The following is a 21,525-nucleotide window of genomic DNA, read 5'->3' as shown; positions in this document are numbered from 1 at the left end:
ATATTTTAATAGGATCATGTTTAGATATTATTATTGAAACCAAGTTATTTTTAAAAAATAAGTTTAAAATGAAGGATATAAGTGAGACAGATGTAATTCTTGGCATTATGTTGATTTGTTCAACTGATGGGATAACCATTTCTCAATCTTACTATATTGAGAAGATGATTAGAAAATTTAGTTATCAAAATAGTAGAATTGCTAAGACACCTTATAATTCTTCTATAGCTCTATTTAAAAATGAAAGTGGTGTTCCGGTTGCACAACTAGGGTATTCCCAAATTATTGAGAGTTTGCAGTTTCTGGCAAATGGCATGAGGCTAGATATTTTTATTCTGTCTCAGAGCTGGCTAGATACACTAGTTGTCCCGACAGAACCCATTGGAATGCTTTGGATAGGGTACTAAGGTACTTGAAAGGCATGGCGTCACTAGTCATACATTATGGTTGATTCCTGCTATTCTTGAGGGATATGGTGATGCTAATTGGATAGCCAAAAACTCCGGTTCTAATGGGTGTTCAGGATATGTTTTTACCTTAGGTGGGAGAGCAATCTCTTGAAAGTCTGCAAAACAGAGTTTGATAATCCGGTCTACTTTTGAAGTCGAGTTATGTGCGTTGGATAAGATTGATACCAAGGCGGAATGACTATTTGGGTTATTATCACAACTTCCCATTGTAAGCCAGCTTCTTCCACCTATTGTTGTATATTGTGATAGTCATACCACAATTGCAAAGGTGACGAATTGTAAATACAACCAAAAGACCAAAAGATACGTCCAAGTTAGACTGAAGTCTATAAGGCATTAGTGTTAGACAAAGTAATGACATGGACTTCGTGGGAATAAAGGACAATGTAGCTGATCTTTTAACGAAAAGATTAGATCTGTCACAAGTATATAAATCCAGATTGAGGATGGGACTGAAAACCCATTAGTGATGTATCTACGATGACAACCTAACCTTTTAAGTGGAGATCCCACAAAGAAGGCTCAATGTGGTATTAACAAGTTGTAGAGTCTGTCAGAATACCAAAATAGACTGATACTCTGTATCTGGAGTCTGTCCCCTATAATTCTGAAAGGTGCTAGTACCGCAAGTATAGTAAGAGTTTAACTCTGAATGGGTTCAAGTCTTTTAGACGAGATGCAAGTAGTGCATCCCTGGAACGCCCAACTAAGTGAATGCAATTGTTTAGCGACAAGTAAGGAAATGGGTTATGCTTGAGAGCATTCATGAACAAGATCAGAACATATGGCCTAAATGTCAACCCTAAAGATCAACACAAAGCCGGTGGCTTGTTGCAACTGACAGACACTGTCACACCCATAAGCTCAAATTAAAGGCTTCGTTCCACTTGACCTAGTGATAACTGACGTTAGATAACTTAGACAATAGTTTAAACCGAAAGGTATCATTGTTGAAAACAAGTCACAGAAACTTGAGTTCAAATGGATTTGTGGGGGATTGTTGTAATTTTTATAAAATTATATGAAGAAATCCATACATTAGGTTGAGAAAATGAGAAAGAGTGATTTGTCCCACATAGGGAAATGATAGGAAAAATGAAGGATTTGACAAGTATATAAGGGGTTGTGGGAGTAAGTGTATACACTCATATTTCTCTATCCCACATAGAAAATTTATTGGTATAATAAACTCATTATATTAAGTTCAAGTCTAAATTTGTATTTAAAGTGTTATGGAGACTTCCCCTCGGCCCGACCCCAAGCCCATTTAAGTCAATTGGTTTTTTAAAATCAATTTTGATTTTGTTTGAAGCTTCAATTCAGGTTAATTAAAATGCCATTATGTTGCTGCATTAAGTAGAGAGGTTGGCCATGCCTATTAAAAAGCTAGCCATTCCTCATTGTTTGACACACCAACACCTCTCAACTCTTCCTCTAGCTCTCTCTCTCTCGGCCTATCTTCTCCAGGTTTTGAGCTTAGTTTCATTAGCAAGCTTCTGAGTATTTGTTCGTAGTGTTTTTCGGTATAGCGCTAAATCAAAAACTCCAACCGTCTTATTCTAAGAGAAATTACTTTGTACCTGGTTCACTACTGATATGATATGGTTAAATTCTGTGATACAATTCTCGTTGTAAGTTTACTATTTAATTTTTCTGTCATAAATGGCATTTTTAATCGTGATATATTATTTGTTCCAAACGTGGTTTTTATTGCTTCTTCTTCTTCTTCTTTTTAATTCGATTGTTATATTTCAAAACGTTGTTTCATTACACGAAATTGAAATTTTTTCAACTATTTGTTTGGTCCCTCGTAATATTCAAGCAAGTTAACATGTTATATAATATGATATTTATATTACATCCCTATTTTTATGATATTTTGCAATATTTCATCGATATCCCAATCCTACAAGTAAACACAATCTATCATGCGTAGTCCGTTGTTTGGTTCATGTAATAAGACTCTGTGATAAAACAAGAGTTCGATCTACCAAACTATGGTATGTGTGATTATGGATCCCACCTCCAAAGTGATCCATAATCCCACCCATCTTGCTGTGTGTGATTAATTTGTTAAGGAGACCAAAATGTCCTCCCATCTTTTACTACAAAACAAAAGCTTGAAGTAGGTATAAATTGATCAATATCCAATCTTTTAATATTGCATTTTATTTTGTATAATTAGTATTGTAATTTGCATGATCAATTATTAATTTGTAACAACTTAACCTAACAGTTGGATGACAATCCAATAATAATCCAAGATTTGATTGAAAAGAAGAACAAAATGCTTGTTGTCCCATAGTGAAAAATAAGCGTGTTGTGTGCTTTGGTAAAGTTTATTGGAGTTAGACATAACTCTAACTTGTCCCACATTAAAAGTTTATGTAAATATGAACTCCTTATATTAAATCTAAAGTTTATTGGAGTTTGAAGTGTTATTAAAAACTAGAATGAACATGGGGAACCCCCATAATAGGCCTACTGTCGGTTCCCTCCTCTATCTGGCTAGATACCTGAAACGTCTAGGGGGAGGGGGTTATTGTTAGTTATTGGTTGGTGTTTGTGGCTCTGGTTTATCGGTTCCCTCCTCTATCTGGCTAGATACCTGAAACGTCTAGGGGGAGGGGGTTATTGTTAGTTATTGGTTGGTGTTTGTGGCTTTGGTTTAATGGCTGGGAGCCCTATACATATGGCAGATCCAAGCATATTTCTTAACCCTTCATACACTTCAGCAGAGCACAAGAAAACAGTTGTTCTCTTCTCTTCAAGTTTTTGGATTTACTTAGGTTTTCCGACAAACTAAGTCTCGTTTTGAGGAGATTTTTTGACTTAGTGCAAAGTCGGAAAAACTGTACCTAAAAAGTGGCATATTATCCGATGAATAATTCATACAGACTGTCTAATTTCTTCAAGCAAAAAAAAGTTAGTTATGTGATTCAATTTGTACTAGAACAAGAATTGTAATGATACGATCCTTATCCAAATAAATTTCTATTTTAATTTTGTAAACAATATATCTAATTGTATTTTGTGATTTGTATTCCAACATTGTTTGCTTGTGAACTGATTTCAAAATATTGCTCAACTATGTTATTTATGATTTTTTCACAATGTATCCCTATTGTTTTCAACAATTATTTCTTATTGGTGTGTTAATAATAGTAAGCCTACAAATGCAAAAAGAAAACCCATTGATCGTACCAATTTTTAATTGTTCTATATTACCCTTTCATTCATTTTATTCTTTCAAATTTTTTTTGTCCATAATAGTAATTTTATATTTTTTAATTATTAAAAAAAATTCTCTTAACCCACTACTCCATTTTTCTATCTCACGTTCTCTATATTTTTTGACTTCACATACTTTCATAATTTTAATGGACCCTAATATAATTAATTTTTTCTTTCTTATATTCTACATATTTATTTTTTTCTTACAAACTTCATATTTTGTAATGAACCCATAATTATAATTTATTTTTTCTTTCTTATTTCACTTCACATTTCTTTTCTTCCACATATTTTTTTATTTTTCATCTGCTCACTATATTTTGTGTATTTTTGTAATTCTTTATATGCACGACCACTAGTAAATTTAAAAAGAAAAAATAAGAAAAAGAGAAAAATACTGCAGTAGGAAATCACCTGTCTTTTTCCCAAACAAAACCACTCCCCCCCCCCCCCCAAAACCCCCCCCCCCCCCCCCTCTGTCTCCTCAACTGTCAATGCAGCGTCAAACTTGAACAACAGAAAATGCTCGCGCAACTGCAAAATTGAAATAAAAAACTAGGGTTTTGTTGTGCAAAATGCACAAAGCCCATGATTTCAGTCACTCCATCTACCCCTAAATTTGGGGCTCTTAATCACCGGCCTATTGTTGGTCTGATGCTCGGCTCAAATTGCATTCACCGTCTGCCTCATCGCCCTATCCTTCCAACTTCAACCCCTGGATTTAGGGCTTCGAAATTCACCTCAGCATCACCTTTTCCTTCTGCTTTAAGTTTTCGCGTCATCGATGCTCATCACAGGTTCTCAAGCAAGGTGAATATTTTCAGAAAAATAGTCCAGTCTTTTCTTGTATATTCTTTGAAATGTTTTGTATGTAGTTATGTGCGAATGATTTCAACCGATTATTGCTGTGAGATGGAAAAAAACAGTAATAAATGAAGTGGGTTTTGTTTAATTATATGGGTTTACTTATTTATGTGTGAAATTTGTCATTTGCTTGGTTTTATGCACTTGTGAAACCATTGTGCTTTTTCGGTGAATTGTTGAAACACTTGTAATTTGAATTGGGATGAATTTGTCTTACGTGTTTTTGTAGTAGTAAACTGATGATAGCCGTTAAAATCCATCTCGATCACATACATATCAAAAATACATGTGCATGCTCAATGCTTATTTATGAACTTATGTTTCTCTTATTGATATTAGCTCTAGAAATTTATTGACTGATATTATTTGCCTTTACTAGCATCACCATCGATGGAGCTCTTATCTGTTTGTTCTGTTTCTTGATTGTCAGATTGGTAAAAAATATGAGTATGCTCTATACTGCTCTTTGTTCACTAATTCATATGTCAATGCTGATGAGACTGTTTAATCTTGTTCTTGTGGATTCTCATATCTATGTGGCTAAATCGACCACACAATCACCCAACCTTTTAGGGCCCCAACAAAGAAAATAGGAATAAGTTACATTATGAATTTTTCTAATATTTTCACCTTTTGGCAATAAGGACCCAAAAAAATTGATAGGATTTGTATTTTACTTGTTAGCCATAAGGATCCAATTTTTTTCTATCACAAACTATGGTCTGCATCTTGTTCAAATTAGATATCCTTGATAAACTTTTGTTTGGGTTTTTGATTGCTAAAAGACCAAAGGTCTGGGTTGATAATTGAACTGGATCGCTTTCTCGGGTTGTCAGCATTACAATAGGAATATTTCTGTTGGATATGGGGGTTGCATTCTGGGTTTGATGGGTTTCATAAGGCTTTCTAATGCAGGGAAAGAAATTATGATTAGTCCTGAGTATGCCTGCGAAGAATTTTTGCATGGAGGACTGACAGACAGATAACAAAACTGATTGCTTTTCTCTCAGATGAATTATTCTACATACCAATGTCTATTCGCAAATAAAATTATTCTGTTGAATGCTAAGGGTTTGCACATGTATGTGTATAACTAAAGACTTCTAGTAGGATAAGGAACAAAGAATGGGACACTTATGAAGGAAATGATTAGTACCAAATGCTAAAGCTAAATTTTTAGATTGAGTAGAACTACGAATAGAATTTACATCAGTCTAAATATGAAAATTATTACTTGCAAACAAATTACTACATATATGAAAACAAACAGAATTATATCAGCTGCTGAACTTAATTAAAAATTGAAAAAAAAAATTGATTTAGGGGCTCTAAACTCAAAAGATTATCATGTTCAGTTTCATGTTGACAATTCCTGTTGACAGAAAATGATTCTCTTGCCAGAGATCATAACTTCAATATCTGGAATGATGATCGCCGTGAATATGCTTCACTTTCTTTAATCGGAGAGGATAAATTCTTGGTTCCAAATGAACATAATCTGCTATTCTGCTAATGAGTGGAAGTGACGAATCTGTATAAATAGTATCACAGGGTTCTCGTAGATATTTAGACTGACTTCTGTTCTATTTTTGTTGTAGAAGTGGAAAATCTCTTGCTTTCGGCATGAAGAACTTCCATCTGGCAGTCCGAAATCGAGGTCGGCCGAGGAAATTCTGCATGAGTTAGATAAGGTAGAAATCAAACCGAATGTTGAAAGAAGAAACTGGGCTACGAGTCTTAGAGAGGTAATAATGCCTTAACTTTGTTTGGTTCTTGAAGTTTGGATTGTGATGATTAAGGATTGGCAGCATGTACTTGCATTGTTCTGATGTGACTGTGGACATAGTTACTTGCACATTTGAATAATCCTTTTTCATTGTATAAAGGATACAAACACAGCTCAAATGGAGTTGTTTTCTGGGACAAGCTTCTACTTTATTAGAAGTTTGTTTGTAGGAACTTACATGGTCAAGTTTCTGTTGCTTAGAAGATAGTACTGGTGCATGGATGAATTATGGAAGTGTCACTGTGTCTAGTTGTTGAAAGTAGTTTAAGCACCATTATTGTAATTTTCCCTACTAATTGTGTGAAAAAATGGAATGGATTCTTTAATTGAGAAAAAAAAAACAAACCAAGGAATTGGAAGAGATATTATGAAATGTTACAGCATTAAAGCGAAGTTGCATGCTAAAACTTGGAGGCTATTTATATGTTCTAATGAATACATGTGAACCAGCATGTAGATACATATCTCTCATCGGTGGTGCTTGTAGATACATTACATTCACACCCAAAAAAGAAGAGTAACAGTTTCCAGACGTTGACGCTACATTCAATTTTACATGTGAAGTTGATCATAGAAGAATACGTCGATTTACTATCAACTTTCCTATATCGTCCAATTCTTGATATAAATGGCAAAGATTGGTCCAACGAAATTGGTGGAATACCAATGTGCTGTTGTTTACTGAGCAATTTGCTCTTAAATCATGTCATGCGAGTCTTTGATCCAATTTTTCTTTCTAAATTTCCGATTCGCTCGATATTTATATGAAGCATCCCTGCCGATTACTAAAGAAGAGTCATTCTCCATTGAGCATCTGCTGTCTTTTTTAAAAGAAATTTCTTTTCAAGATTCAGTAAAACTTGGCTTAATAGAAAAGGGTGAAACGCTATTACCGATACTCTACTTGCTCAGTAAAAGTACGGTGCATCAACAAACATCAAAATATAGAATGTATAAGTTGGGTCATGGTATTTCTTTTCCAGGTTCTAGATACATTTTTTGGAGAAATTGGGAAGCCATGGACTGTACCATGGACTGCGGAGACCATACTACAGGTAAAGGTCCATTTCCTTTTATGATGAAGCAAAGCTGAGTTTAAAAAACCAGTTTCTCCTGGAGTTTGTGATTGTGTCATCTTCAGGAAATGCTATCATCCTATTCTCTATCCGTTGCTTGGCTAATTTGGAGGGTGCATAAGATTATATTCTCTACCTGATTAGTAGTATGTATCGACATAATGTTACATATTTTTCCCTTTGAGGTCTCCTGAACTGTTATGAACATGCATACTTTGTAGGCAACTGTTTGTTGCATATTGGAAAAGTCTGTAGCATGTTCTATTGCTTCATCTCTGTTTTTCTCAAGGCAACTCATTGCCATAAACAACATATCATCCCTCATGAGATAAGTTACTTTTGAAGGTGATTCTTGTTTGTTTGATAATCTGTTTCACTTTTTTATATTCTTTTAGACACAACAGTCTCAAAGAATATTGCTTCTTAATTACTTTTGAAACACTGGGGCTACTATTTCACTGCGATGTAATTACTCCTGATTCTTCAGATTTTTTCCATAACTGTGAGTTCCTATGGCTATAAATAACTGAAATAATATTGTTCTGTAAATGAAAAGCTATAACAGGCTCTGCATGGTTTATATGTATCAATCTGAAGCTATGGACATTGACTCGTCTGTGGTCGTCACCATTGAAAAACACAACATTGTTGAATGCCATGAAATTTACCGTACCGTCCTTTAGACTGATTCAACTGACGAAAAAATGGTGTTGATGATTTTTATCATTTGTGAAAAATTATGGTAATTTAGGTTACCCTTCTATGGATTATATCATTCTGGTTTGTCGGCTCATGGATGATCCCATTTGGAGCCCATACTCTTGGCATCAGCAAGGACTCACTAACTTTTAGAGGGCAGGCTCTGTTCAGCCTTCTCACAGATGTAACTGAAGGCCTTGCAGGAATTTTGATTCTTCATTGCTGTTTGTCTCGATTCCGTCCCCTTCCATCAGAATGGTTTAGATTTAGTCTAAGAGGGAAGTGGATCTTTGATGTTTTTCTCGGGTGCTTGATGTTTCCACTGGTCAACCGCCTCTCACAGTTCAACCTCAACCTCTTACCTGTTCTACAATCAACTCCTTTCACTCTCTCCAGCGTAGAGCAGTCGATAATGGCACGTGATCCAATTGCAATGGCACTTTATGCTTTAGTACTTGTAGTATGTGCTCCTTTGTGGGAGGAAATAGTCTTCCGAGGTTTCCTTCTGCCGTCTTTGACTAAATACATGCCCGTCTGGTGCTCGGTCTTAGTCAGTTCAGTTGCCTTTGCTTTGGCGCATTTTAATGTACAGAGGATGTTACCACTGATTCTTCTTGGGGTTGTGATGGGGGTATCGTGTGCAAGGTCAAGGAACCTATTGCCATCGATGCTCCTGCACAGCCTGTGGAACGGCTTCGTATTCTTGGATTTAATGAGATGAAATTCTTTTTTCTTGTTAAGAGCATTAGTAGTAAACTGGAAACACAGAGATTTACAGAGACTGCAATATATTGGTTGTAATATTGAATTAGATTGTGCAAATTGTAAATCAGTTGAAGCTGTAGACAGTGTCTTATCCAAACGTAAGGCAGTGACTGCATTTTGTATAAATTTAGCCTACGGACAGAATGTCTTTAGTAATGGGAATAGCATTGTGTGTTGGTCACTTCTCCTTGCATGATTTAGTATAATCTGACTCGTTTCTTGTTGTTTTCTAGTTCTCCGAAGAACAACTAAAAATGTATTGAATGTTTGTCCATGTCACTACAAAATACATATATCTTAATTTATTTTTATATAAACCAACCAAAAAAAAAAATATGGATTTTTAGAACATCTAAAAGTTTTAATTATATATGTATCTATATATCTATATTATTTATTAAGGCGAGAAAATAGATAAGATATGCATTGGCTAAATATCAAAAAAGATTTCTTGATGTAAATTCAAAGTTATTATTTTATAAAATCTGATCATTTACTCATTTTTATCTATTTTTATTTCATTCAATTAAAAAATTAAATTAACATTGACCGTGCTTCAATTATTAGTACTATTTATTAAGCCTCAACCCCATAATTAACTTTATTTTTATAATATTGATGAACTAAAATACCCTCAAATATATATATATATATAAACACTTAACAATATAATTATTTCTTAATAAATTAATTTGTTCTATCTATTATATTCTACGCAGTAGCCACACTGGCATGTATTAGGTGCGCGTATATAATTAGATGGATATGACATAGTTTAAAAACAAAATTAATATTGATTTAAGTGAATCAAGTGATTACAAGAGTGAAAGTGAAAAGATATATATATATATATATATATATATTCATAATTAAAAGATGATATCAACTATTTAAAATAAATGAGTAATTATATTGATCAAATATTTAAGGATAATAGCCGTTGTGGTATGTTGTTTTTATATACATATGACAAATATTTTTTTATATTTTAAAGTATTTACACTATACTATTACAAAAAAATTAACTCTATTAACATACAAACTTTTGAATATTCAAATTAATTAAATCCATCCCTTCAAAAAAATTTGATTACAATAGTGATTTCAATATTTTTTTTATTAAACGTACATTCACAACTTATTTTTTCTCTCTTACGATACTCCACTTTTGTTTCTTCTCATATTTTATTTTCTCATCCTCTTACCATATTTGTTTCTTTTTGACAAATATCTTTCTTCTTTTCATCTCACCCTATGATTCTTTTTTAATATACTTGTATGGATCATGTGCGGTGGAGGCTAGTATTACAAATAAAAATAAAATATATAAATCAACACATCACGTTTCAAAAGAAAAAAAAAAAAAACTTAAAAGTATTACCTACACAACAAAAAAATTGCTATGGTAGTGTCACAAAGTGACTTTTGTGAGTGAAGAGTTCTTTTCATGAAAAATTACACCGCCCTCCCCTGAGGTTTGATTGATATTAATAAAAAGACTTGATACCCCCTAAAATTATTGGGCCAAGCCAATAAGCTAAGTATAAGAGCCCAACTGGCTCATCAACAGGATGGATAAGAATCCATCAGCAGGACAAACAACGTCCACCAGTAGGGAACCAAGACTCACAGGTTTATCTGCTACTTTACTGAACTGGTAAGGCCAAGAAATAAGTTCATTTAAGCTAAACACGTTATCATACAGCTGGAAAGACTCGTCATATAACTTGCCAATATATTTGTTCACGTCCCCCTAGAATATTTCAAGGCGGTTCTAGGTAAATCAAGCATAAATGAGCTGAAAAATTTATGAGTAACTAATTTTCGGGAAAATAGGCAGGTCTGACAAGATTTTATCTAGCTCATGTATTTGAGTCAACACTTATCCAAATCACCAACAGTTTGTTGCGTATGATAACCAATTCAAATAGCTTTTCAATGGCTCATGGAACTCGGTATTTGACTTCGTATCTAACTCTATACATGCCTATAAATAGAGGTCTTGTGCAAATTTTTGGTAACATCAAATAACATCACAATCATCCTCAAACTTTCTCTTTTTTGCACTATTCTCTCTCGATTTTTAGCATATTTCAAGCCTATATTTTGCACTCCATGAATATTTATCTCTCACATCATATTTCACCATTATTCTCACTTTATTTCAAGTTTTTGCTTTTATTTTTTCTTAAACCGTTATCGACTTAAGTATCAGAGTGCTAACCTCTGTTTTGCAGGGCTAGTCTATCGATAATCTTAGGATTTTCTTGAAGATCCTTTGACCCTTGTGGTGTTACCAAATTTCTGATACGCATCAAAACTAAATAAAAATCATTATATCTTTTGATCGACTTTTTACTGACTTACTGCAGGTTAAATTTTTTTTTTTTTTCTGATTAAACTAGATATATATCCCACATGAATTAACGTGTGAAGATGTATAGGAGTAGTTTGATCGATAAAAAATTTATTTGACTTGCAATAAGTTATAAATAAGCCAATCAAGGGTAAATATGAAGTTTTATCCAATTTTTGGGTCAATATCAACGAATTCAGTGAATTTTAACTAGCGGACGAACTTATTTATTTGACGAAAGAAAACCTTAGGGATTCCAGATATAATTTTTGAAATAACATGAGATGTACATATAATTACACCAAATTCAAGAAAAGAATGCTATAATTATTTATTTTTTTTATATTAGTATAGATATAGATGTAGGTTTAAAATTAATGTATTTTAATCAATTTCGACATATATTTAAATCTTTTATTTATTTAATTAGATAAATACAATTTAAACTACAGTATACATATGTATTTAAAACAGTGGTGTGTGTATATTGTAAGATAAGATATATTGCAGACTTGAAGTATACGGTAGAGAGATTTGGAAATGGAAAGTTGTGGGAGAGAGAGAGTAGGGTGCGGATCTACTGACGGTATTGTGTGCTCCCAAATTACGATGTTCCATCCAACACTTTCCCAAAAATAGAGATACTTCTGTCCGAACTCCCAAACTGCAATGTTTCTAAGAGATAAGGGGCATACTCGTCATTTATCATACCCCAGGGGTACTTCAGGTAATTTCTATCTCTGCCATCTTATACCTGATTGGTTGTGCTTCTCGGCGCACCAGACCGCATTATTTTGATGCATACCCCCTCGCGAATCCGACGACGCCAGTGTTTTGCCCCACGCCAATCCTAGCCGTCTATTTCCCACGCGAGGCGCAGTTAAGATGGGGCCCACGTCCTCCTCTTCTTTTAAACTCTCAGGCCTGATATAGCGGGAAGGAACCGCCTCTATGATGCTCTGCAAAGAACTAACCGCCCTCCACCGCCACCACCGCCGCCACTTTAACGATTCCGCCACCGGGGCCGCCGTCTGAATCAATAAAAGAACGCTTCGCTCTCATTTTGTTTTTCCTTTTCCTTTTTGTGTTCGTTTCCTATCGCCTGGTTTTGAAAAATAAGGAGTTAATTTAATTCAATAAGTAAGAATATATATAAGTTGGTAATCCTTTAGAGTTTTACCCATATAGTTATTGGAAAGTTTTGCGGCTTTCAGATCAGATATTGTTTCGCGTGTTTTTCATTTTTAGCCTGTTTCTAAATTTGTGCATGCTCCATAACAAAGAGGCAGACGGGATTTCCTGGTTGGTTGTAATTTATTCGTTGAAATCTTTTGGAGAGTGTGCGAGTGTTGATAAGAAATGGAGTCGAAGCATATGTTGATGTCGGCATTGGGTGTGGGCATAGGAGTAGGAGTTGGCCTTGGGTTGGCGTCTGGCCAAACGGTCGGAAAATGGGCTGGCGCTTCTATACCGAGCGGCGTTTCGCCGCAGACTATGGAACAGGAGATGTTAAGTCTCATCGTCAATGGAAGGGACACCAATGCCACCTTCGATCAGTTCCCCTACTATCTGAGGTAAATTTATGGGGGAGAGAATTCCTTCTCCAGTAGTAGTAAAGTACTGTGCCTTCTGCAGAACATACTTAAACAATCATGAGCACGTTTCACGTTAATTTTTTTTCTCGACCTGTGTACCTCAGCTCGTTTATTTCATTGTTGGTTTGCAGGAATAGAAATCAAATAATTCTGATAAGTTTGTCGATTATTCCAAAATTGTTGTAGAACTTCTAATAACTTTCTTACATCATGTCAGAAACAAAATGCTGAAAGAGTATCTCAAATAATTAGCTAGCCAGTGTTGCATATTCTGTTGTCTACTTAAAAGTATCATCTGCTGATTCTTTGCATATGTGTTTATTCCACATGATTATGTATGAGCATGGCCTGCTTGGTCATGAAGTATCATAGAAGTCCAGTGTTTTGCTTTCTAGCAGTATGCAGGTTTCCTTGACCAAGCTGTTAGTTGAATGGTTAAGCTACCTGAAGCAGCTTCTGCGATTTTGACTTTGATGACTATTTGATTGGATCTGCAGCAAAAAGATTAATATGTAGTGCAATGTAACAATTTTATATATTTTATGTAAAACAATGGAATTTCTTAATGTTGTACTCTTTGGGTTGTTATCATGAAAGATGTGGTTTCTTATTTTGCATTCTAATACTGGATCTATCTAACTGTTGGTTGAACATGTTGTCTTTCCTGTTACAGGGTTAATTACCAAACGATGAATAACTTTCCTTATTCAAAGAAAAGAATAAAGTTGTAGAGTGTTTATGCTGATGCCTTTTTTCTACATCTAAATGACAGTGAACAGACAAGGGTCTTGTTAACAAGTGCTGCTTTTGTCCATTTGAAGAAAGCTGATTTCAGTAAGCATACACGGAATCTATCCCCTGCAAGTCGAACAATTTTGCTCTCTGGTCCCACGGGTAAGTTGCTTAGGTTGCTCATTTTGATATGTTTGTCTGGTTTGCATTGGGTTTTCTCTTTTCTGTGCATAATATGAGCTGTATGTGATTGTTCTGTTTCTTGTTTTCCAGAAATGTATCAGCAAATGCTCGCCAAGGCTTTAGCTCATTATTTTGAAGCCAAGTTGTTATTGCTAGATGTAACAGATTTTTCTTTGAAGGTGATTCCAGATGTAATTTCATTATTCCTGCCGACTTGCTAAAGCAGGGGATTGTTTTACATATACTTATTCTACTAAGTCTTTGAGTGGTTGGTTTTAAACAGATTCAGAGCAAGTATGGGTGTCCCAAAGAAACTGTAAGTTCACCAGCTATTATTACCATTGCCCGCGCAATGTGCAATTCACAAAGTGAGCAAATATTTGTGGTATTTTGTTATGATGCTGACATATCTTTATTAGTGTTTTAAAAGGTCCATATCTGAAACAACATTGAGCCGAATGTCTGGGTTACTAGGATCGTTTTCAATGCTTCAGCCTAAGGACGAAATTAAAGGTATGAATTGATGAATGATTATCGTTTGGCTCGAGCACATAATTGAATCTAATCTTTAACTTTGTCTTCATCATGTTAATATTCAAAATTTATGAAATTAAGCTGTTCTCATTATTTTAGTCTTTTGAATGTTTCACTTCGAAATGACTATTCTACTACACAACATAGAAGTCCGGATGCAAGAAATGGTAGTTCTGCATCAGCCTAGATAGTAGGTTATTTTCATCTGATTTATAATGACAATTCTTGGTTAAGGAAAGTATTGTTCACCAATTAGCTTATGAATCTAGTCATCTGACCAAGTATTCTACATGGAATTAGGATTTGATAGGTAGCAGATGCACGTCTATGGTAGACAATATATCGTCGTGTTGTAGCTGGCTACTCACTCTTCAAATGCCCTTGAATCGGTCAGAGGAACCTCCAGTGTCTTTTAGAAAGACTATGGCGATCGTTTATGAATTCTTGTTGATGACTTGGTTTTATTTTATGTGGAATAAGTATGTTGCATATGCAGCAAATACTTTACTAGAAGGATGTATCTTGTACTGTCACTGACTACCAAGGAGTTCATATGTCCCTATATTGGTTAGGGTGCTGTCCGCGGAAAATTCCATTATATTTATTATGATATGTCAAAGGAGTGGGAAATTATGATTCTGTAGAGCACGGCAATGGAATTACTCCATCGTACATGGCTAAATTATTTACAATCGAAAACCTTTTCTTTATCTTGCGACAGAAACATCTTTTTCTCTGTTTCTTTTTTTTTCATGTCTGTGCCTGTTTCAAGTGCAAGTAAACATGGTGATAGATTCTGTTTATCTAGTATTTCATAATGGGTCCTGTTCCAGCATCTGTTTGTTTAAAGTTAATATGTTTGTCTCTTGGGAATAATTATCTACGTCTGGTAAGCATGTGGTCAACTGGTTACAAGTCCTAGTTTAATATGATCCAGATTCTTGGTATATTAGCCCTTATGTAGTTCTGGATAAAAGAGTACCTAGAAGCTATTGCTGGACAAAGTAGAGCATGCTTTGCTGCTTTCATGTTGCTTAAAAACCCCCCGGTCTTTTGGTGGATGCCCTATGGTTATAGTTCTTCCATTGTTCACATATGCTTATCTTCTATTGTAGGTACGTTACGTAGGCAAAGCAGTGGAATTGATCTTATATCAAGGTGTGTGATGGAATTTCTCTACATATCTGCTTGTTGGTTGTTAGTAGCTTTATATATGTTGCAATTACGGCATGCTTCAATATTTGCAGTGGGCAGGAAGGCTCTAATCCTGCAAAACTGCGGAGAAATGCATCTGCAGCAAACATCAATAATCTTGCTTCAATGAGTACACCTGCAACTTCAGGTTTTTGAATCAAAGTGAACTTAATTGAACTTGGTTCTTTGCGTTTGTATATCCACTAGTTGCATACACACTTCTTTTGTGTATTTATGCATCCCAAGTAGGGCAATTATTAGCGTTAAACTTGAGATACTTCTAAAAAATCAGGATATGGATATACAATTCTAGAAGAAAGAATTGTATGTGATATTTAATTTCATTTAATAAGCATCAATAGAAAGTTATCAAACTTATGGAAAGGTACATAGTATATATGTATTTTAGATATAAGATGATGTGGAAGGTTTTTCAAGGAAGTTTCTAGGCAGACCTTATTTACATATCCGATCAGATTAAGGTACATGCCATTTTTATTAGGATTTTTAAGTGATTACTTCTGTTATGCTAAAAGAAATTGATCGCTGGAAACCGAGAACCAAGTTGTAAGGTATTTTAACTCTATTTCAACTATAAGACGAACCCAAAGACAATTAGAGATTTTGTCAAGCATGCACATTTAAGAAACCATAAGCGTTTTTTTGCACATAGTCATGACAGCATCCAACTATGGCATTTCTTGATTCAGTTAAGAGTTAAGGAGGATCACTTAATATTATTCTTATGTGGATGTTTTTTCTCCAATTAATAGAACTTCATTTTTGCGATGCTACTTACCGCTTGATGTTAAAATAATTAAGCTCGAAGAAAGTTTTAAGTTGTGTTGTGCTATCCCCATCTTTACATGGGCAATCGCCAAAATCAAGCTTGGAAGAATAAGAGTTATGCAGTTTGAAATCTGCTTCTTGCTGGTTGCTGTGTTGTTTCATAAGACAGTTTCCTGCTGGCTTTCTTTTTTCCTTTTCCCCTTTCTTAATCTTAGATCTCAACTTTTCAGCTCCAGTTATGCGCACAAGCAGCTGGTGTTTTGATGATAAGCTTTTTATACAGACACTTTACAAGGTATAGATTCATTGATGTATCCTGCTATTGACTTTTGAAGATTCTCTCTTGACGGTTTTAGTATCGATGATAACAGGTTCTTGACAAAGTAGCAAAAATCAGTCCAATTATACTTTATCTTAGGGACGTCGATAAGCTCCTCTGCAGATCTGAGAGAGTGTATATCATGTTCCAGAAAATGTTGAAGAGATTGTCCGGATCCGTACTGATCCTTGGTTCAAGGATTGTTGACCCTGAAAATGATTACAGACTAGTAGATGAGAAGATTTCTTCTGTATTCCCTTATAACATTGAAATAAGACCCCCAGATGATGACAAACATCTTGTTAGCTGGAAGTCTCAGCTGGAAGAGGATATGAAAATGATTCAATATCAGGATAACAGAAATCATATAATTGAGGTACTTGCTGCTAATGACCTTGATTGCGATGATCTTGGTTCAATCTGTTTGGCAGATACAATTGTTCTTAGCAACTACATAGAAGAAATTGTGGTATCAGCTATCTCCTACCATCTGACGAATACAAAGGAACCTGACTACAGAAATGGGAAGCTTGTGATATCATCTGCGAGGTGGGTTTATGCCCCCTAATTATGTTGTATCATAAAGGTCTATCCTATAAAAATATGCTGACTTATTCCCTTGTTCGAATTAGCTTGTCCCATGGGTTGAGTATATTTCAGGAAGGTAAATCTTCTGGAAAGGACACCTTAAAACTTGAAGCCCGAGCTGAAATGCCGAAGGTAGGTTTTTCTGAATTTAAACACTACATATATAGATAGAACACATTGATGAGATCATATGACATAACTAATAGGGAACACTAGACGGAGATGCTGTGAGGTCAAGGCCTGAAGGAAAACCCGAAACCACTGGATCTGAAAGCAAGAGCGAAGATTCCACAGCTTCAAAAACAACTGTAAGTAATCATATGCGATTCCAATTTCCTAATGGGGCTTTTCTTGGAGCTGCTAATGGTGTTGCAAGTTATCTTTTTGTTTGCATCACTCTGCGACTTTCCATTACCTTCTTGTTTTCTCTGTTCATAAAGCGCGCTCTCTTTTTTAATTGCATCAGGATATCCCTCCAGACAATGAATTTGAAAAGCGTATACGGCCAGAAGTCATACCAGCAAACGAAATTGGTGTCACATTTGCAGATATAGGTGCCTTGGATGAGATTAAGGAATCTCTTCAAGAACTAGTGATGCTACCGCTTAGAAGACCAGACCTTTTTGAAGGTGGCCTTTTGAAACCATGCAGAGGAATACTGCTTTTTGGGCCTCCTGGTACCGGGAAGACTATGCTGGCCAAGGCTATAGCTAATGAAGCAGGAGCGAGCTTCATTAATGTTTCAATGTCTACTGTTACTTCTAAGTGGTTTGGTGAAGATGAGAAGAATGTGCGTGCCTTGTTCACTCTAGCAGCTAAGGTCGCCCCTACCATAATATTTGTGGATGAAGTCGATAGCATGCTTGGGCAGCGGAATAGAGCTGGCGAGCATGAGGCCATGCGGAAGATAAAGAATGAATTCATGACTCATTGGGACGGGCTACTCTCGAAACCTGGTGAAAGAATACTGGTTCTTGCAGCAACAAATAGGCCGTTTGATCTTGATGAAGCAATAATCAGGCGCTTTGAGAGAAGGTAACTCACGACTTATTTCAGTATGAAGTTAGGCACAAGCAATTTGGCTCAGTTAGAGGAAATGGCTCAGGTTGCTATTTCAGTTAGTCCCAGTTTTGAGCTTTTCTTCAACATGTCGAGTACTGTGTAAATGTTTGACGATGGTGTTTTAAGACTATGTCCATTTCAGTGCCAGCTTTCTTGCATTACATTTTGGTACTTTCAGATGAATAATGACCAGTATTCTCATTTGATTAATACAGAATAATGGTTGGCTTACCATCTGTGGAGAACAGAGAGAAGATCTTAAGGACGCTAGTGTCCAAAGAGAAAGTTGAAGAATTAGATTTCATGGAGCTCGCAGCACTGACGGAAGGGTATAGTGGAAGCGATTTAAAGGTTTCTCTTATTCTCTCAACTTTTTTATATAGTTGAATTACGTCATCTCGGTGCTGACAGAGTATTTATGAATAGAACTTGTGCATAACTGCTGCTTACCGGCCAGTTCGAGAGTTAATACAGCAAGAGAGACTAAAAGATCAAGTAAATATTATTCTTATTGTAAAGTTTTTTTTTAAAACACATTTCACAATTTCATGTGAACTTTGTCCAATTTATGCCCTCTTTTTTGCCAGGAAAAGAAGCACAAAGCAAAGGAAGGGCAGGAGTCTAAAGACGATTCAGATAAGAAGGAAAGGGTAATCACTATCAGGCCATTGAACATGGAAGATTTTAAGGAAGCCAAAAAGCAGGTGACAATTATTTTGTTTTTGCCCTTACCAAATTGGGTAGTAAGCTCTTTAAATTAAAATCATCAATTGGTGCTTAATAAGGTTTATTCTGGGGTTACAACCAAATGAATCTCTATTGCACTAGCCATCATACTCTCATGATGGTATTATTGACAACGGCCATCATCAACTTTATGTCTATGTTGTCAGAATGTCCAGCCTTTAGTGATGTGCTGAACTTTAAAACATCTTTGATAATTTCCCGCAACACTCGACCAATGAAACACAACTGTGTGATAAAATAAAAATTTTACGATGTTTTTGTTTGTTTTTCAAGGATTTTGAATTATTATTAACATGACATCGGCTTCTCTATGCGCTTGAATATCATCTGAGTTTTGCACCTCCCAAACCAAATGGGCAGTTGAGTTGTGATGAAGTTCGTTGATATGCTCTAATGGTGTTTAACGTTATTAAGCTGGGCTTCAAATATATTGGAACAGGTTGCAGCTAGCTTTGCTGCTGAAGGTTCCATAATGGGTGAGTTAAAGCAATGGAATGACCTATATGGGGAAGGTGGTTCAAGGAAGAAGGAACAACTATCTTACTTCTTGTAGATGTGAGCAAGAGGATGACCAAGCATCTAAACATGGAATTCAGCCGCTCCTGGATGTTTCTACTAATTTATGATATGATATTAGGTTACATGAAGCTAGGAAATCTGTTGTCAGGGTCGAGAACTTGTTTAGTGAGGTTAAGTAATTGTGTTGTGTGAGAGTAGAAGTGTGATATTCGCTACTTATTGAGTACCACTCTTACTAGCTACTTGGATGATATAAGCAAAATTGCATTTACTATTCGGATTGTTGTATTGCATCTACTAGTCTGCTGATTGCCGACTTTTTTCAGATTGTTGTATTGCATTTGCTATTCTGCTCATTCCCAACGTTTGCAACCTGAGCCTGGAACTCAGAATCTGTTGCTGTTGGTTGAGATTATGTTCTTGATGTGTTTCCTGTAATATGGTTGACTATATTTTGTCCTTTCAGTTCTTATGTCCCCCACTGGATGAAGTTTGAGTTTATGACAAATGGTGGCAGCAAGAAAAAATGGTCGGATCTTCTTGGAGATGTGAAGGCGGATCATTTAAGAACACAGTATGGTCCAAGATGGTCAATTCTCATCCTAGCTCCAACTGCTTTTCATAGTTTTCAGCCTTTTCCAATGGACCAATAACAACATAGGTGGAGAACTCAAACAAGATTCAGTCGCGACATCTACAAGATCTCATCCCAACATAAGGTATCAGTGCTCCAGAGAAGACGATGGGAGCAACAAGGCAAACCTTAGGTAAAACAAAAACCCTGTTCACATACACAAGCATAAGCTCATTAATGCACTGATACAATCGTATACATGATAGACAATATCATTTAGGATTCTTGGTGGTCCTCAGAGAGTGCGTCAGACATAGTATGCTACCATAACAGAACTAAACTTTATAACATATCGTCATATGACAGTGGTCCAAGTAACATATCTCTAAGATGGTGATTCATAAAGAATGTGCTCATTCCCTCTTTTTATCTTTCAATGGTCCTCTTGGAATCTTGCTCAAGACTCTAGCATCAAATACCACATACTGTTTCTTGACTTCTGCCATTGCCTTCTCAGCGAAAGAGTCCACCTGATCTTCATACTTCTCATAAAAGAGAGGAACAGTGAAGAGCAGCACTGTAACTGTTTGTAAATGATGACATCTGTATTAGAACTCAGCCTGCAATGAAACATAAGTAGTTTAATAGCGTATTTGAATTTCACGTTACTTGTATAGAGCAGTGTCAGGAAGTCGCAGCAACCACCGACCACTGACAGGATCCACAAGCCAGCAACCACCTGCATGCAAAAGGCAAATTACAGAATGCAAAACTACTATGATGAGAAAGCTTTCCAGTTGATAGTAAAGGCCCAACCCTATTCAATAAGAGGAAAGATTCCACAAGAAATGTAGTTTCTTTGTTATCAATTACGATGTACATAACAATCGGTAAATATAGTGTGTGGCATCTATAAGTTGAAGGAATAATATATCTCCAATCAGCTACAAATTATTCCAAAAACTTAACTACAGCTACCGCAAAAACGAATCCGATCCTCATCAAAAGGTTTGAGTTATGCAACTATAAAAGAAGTTATGGCTGATAATAGAAAACATCAAAACTACTTACGGAGAGGAACTTTTTCAGATCCCTTCCTGAAGCAATGTCCCTCAGAACTGCAAATCCGTGATTGATCTCAACCCTCAAAGCAGAGGCAAACTTCAATGCAGGCTCTTCCGGAATACTTACTTCCGGAATGCGTGGAGGAGATCTACCAAGAAAGGTAAAGGGACGGCAAACAAGTAAATGACTTTCAAATACTTGAAACTCAGAAAAGCATCAGGAAGAACATGATCGGCAGCTTACTTGTTAATGAAGGTCATGATGCTTGACCACAAGAATAGAAGAGCCAGGCCAACGATCAACCCATGACAGACCAATGTGAGCAAATGGTACTCAAGAACATCAAACAAAACCCAGATAGCAGTAGCTCCACC

The 21,525-nt window shown here is 35.7% G+C and overlaps 3 protein-coding genes across 3 annotated transcripts in view; 2 read left to right on the top strand and 1 right to left on the bottom strand.

The window, feature by feature from the left end:
* LOC105158386 lies at positions 4,184-9,075 on the top strand. The gene is made up of 4 exons (XM_011075137.2): positions 4,184-4,514; positions 6,167-6,313; positions 7,338-7,409; positions 8,182-9,075. Exons 1-4 carry the CDS (start codon positions 4,293-4,295, stop codon positions 8,848-8,850), a joined length of 1,110 nt encoding a protein of 369 aa, XP_011073439.1. The 5' UTR covers positions 4,184-4,292; the 3' UTR covers positions 8,851-9,075.
* LOC105158377 (nuclear valosin-containing protein-like) lies at positions 12,056-19,837 on the top strand. The gene is made up of 16 exons (XM_011075124.2): positions 12,056-12,824; positions 13,618-13,739; positions 13,851-13,939; positions 14,044-14,076; positions 14,180-14,273; positions 15,410-15,452; positions 15,542-15,636; positions 16,508-16,572; positions 16,649-17,145; positions 17,229-17,316; positions 17,391-17,492; positions 17,651-18,219; positions 18,462-18,597; positions 18,673-18,741; positions 18,834-18,950; positions 19,433-19,837. Exons 1-16 carry the CDS (start codon positions 12,610-12,612, stop codon positions 19,544-19,546), a joined length of 2,448 nt encoding a protein of 815 aa, XP_011073426.1. The 5' UTR covers positions 12,056-12,609; the 3' UTR covers positions 19,547-19,837.
* The window catches only part of LOC105158363 (reticulon-like protein B2), a 2,674-nt gene continuing 1,424 nt past the window's right edge, over positions 20,276-21,525 (bottom strand). Inside the window, exons 2-5 of the mRNA XM_011075105.2 lie at positions 21,395-21,525; positions 21,158-21,299; positions 20,756-20,825; positions 20,276-20,669 (exon numbers count right to left, since the gene is read on the bottom strand). The exon at positions 21,395-21,525 is cut by the window's right edge and continues 32 nt beyond it. Of these exons, the coding sequence (XP_011073407.1) occupies positions 20,500-20,669; positions 20,756-20,825; positions 21,158-21,299; positions 21,395-21,525 (513 nt within the window). The 3' untranslated portion in view covers positions 20,276-20,499. The remainder of the gene's footprint in view (positions 20,670-20,755; positions 20,826-21,157; positions 21,300-21,394) is intronic.

Source organism: Sesamum indicum, linkage group LG1 (assembly GCF_000512975.1).
Source record: "Sesamum indicum cultivar Zhongzhi No. 13 linkage group LG1, S_indicum_v1.0, whole genome shotgun sequence".
Lineage (NCBI taxonomy): Eukaryota > Viridiplantae > Streptophyta > Magnoliopsida > Lamiales > Pedaliaceae > Sesamum > Sesamum indicum.
This window is presented reverse-complemented; position numbering and strand designations above follow the sequence as displayed.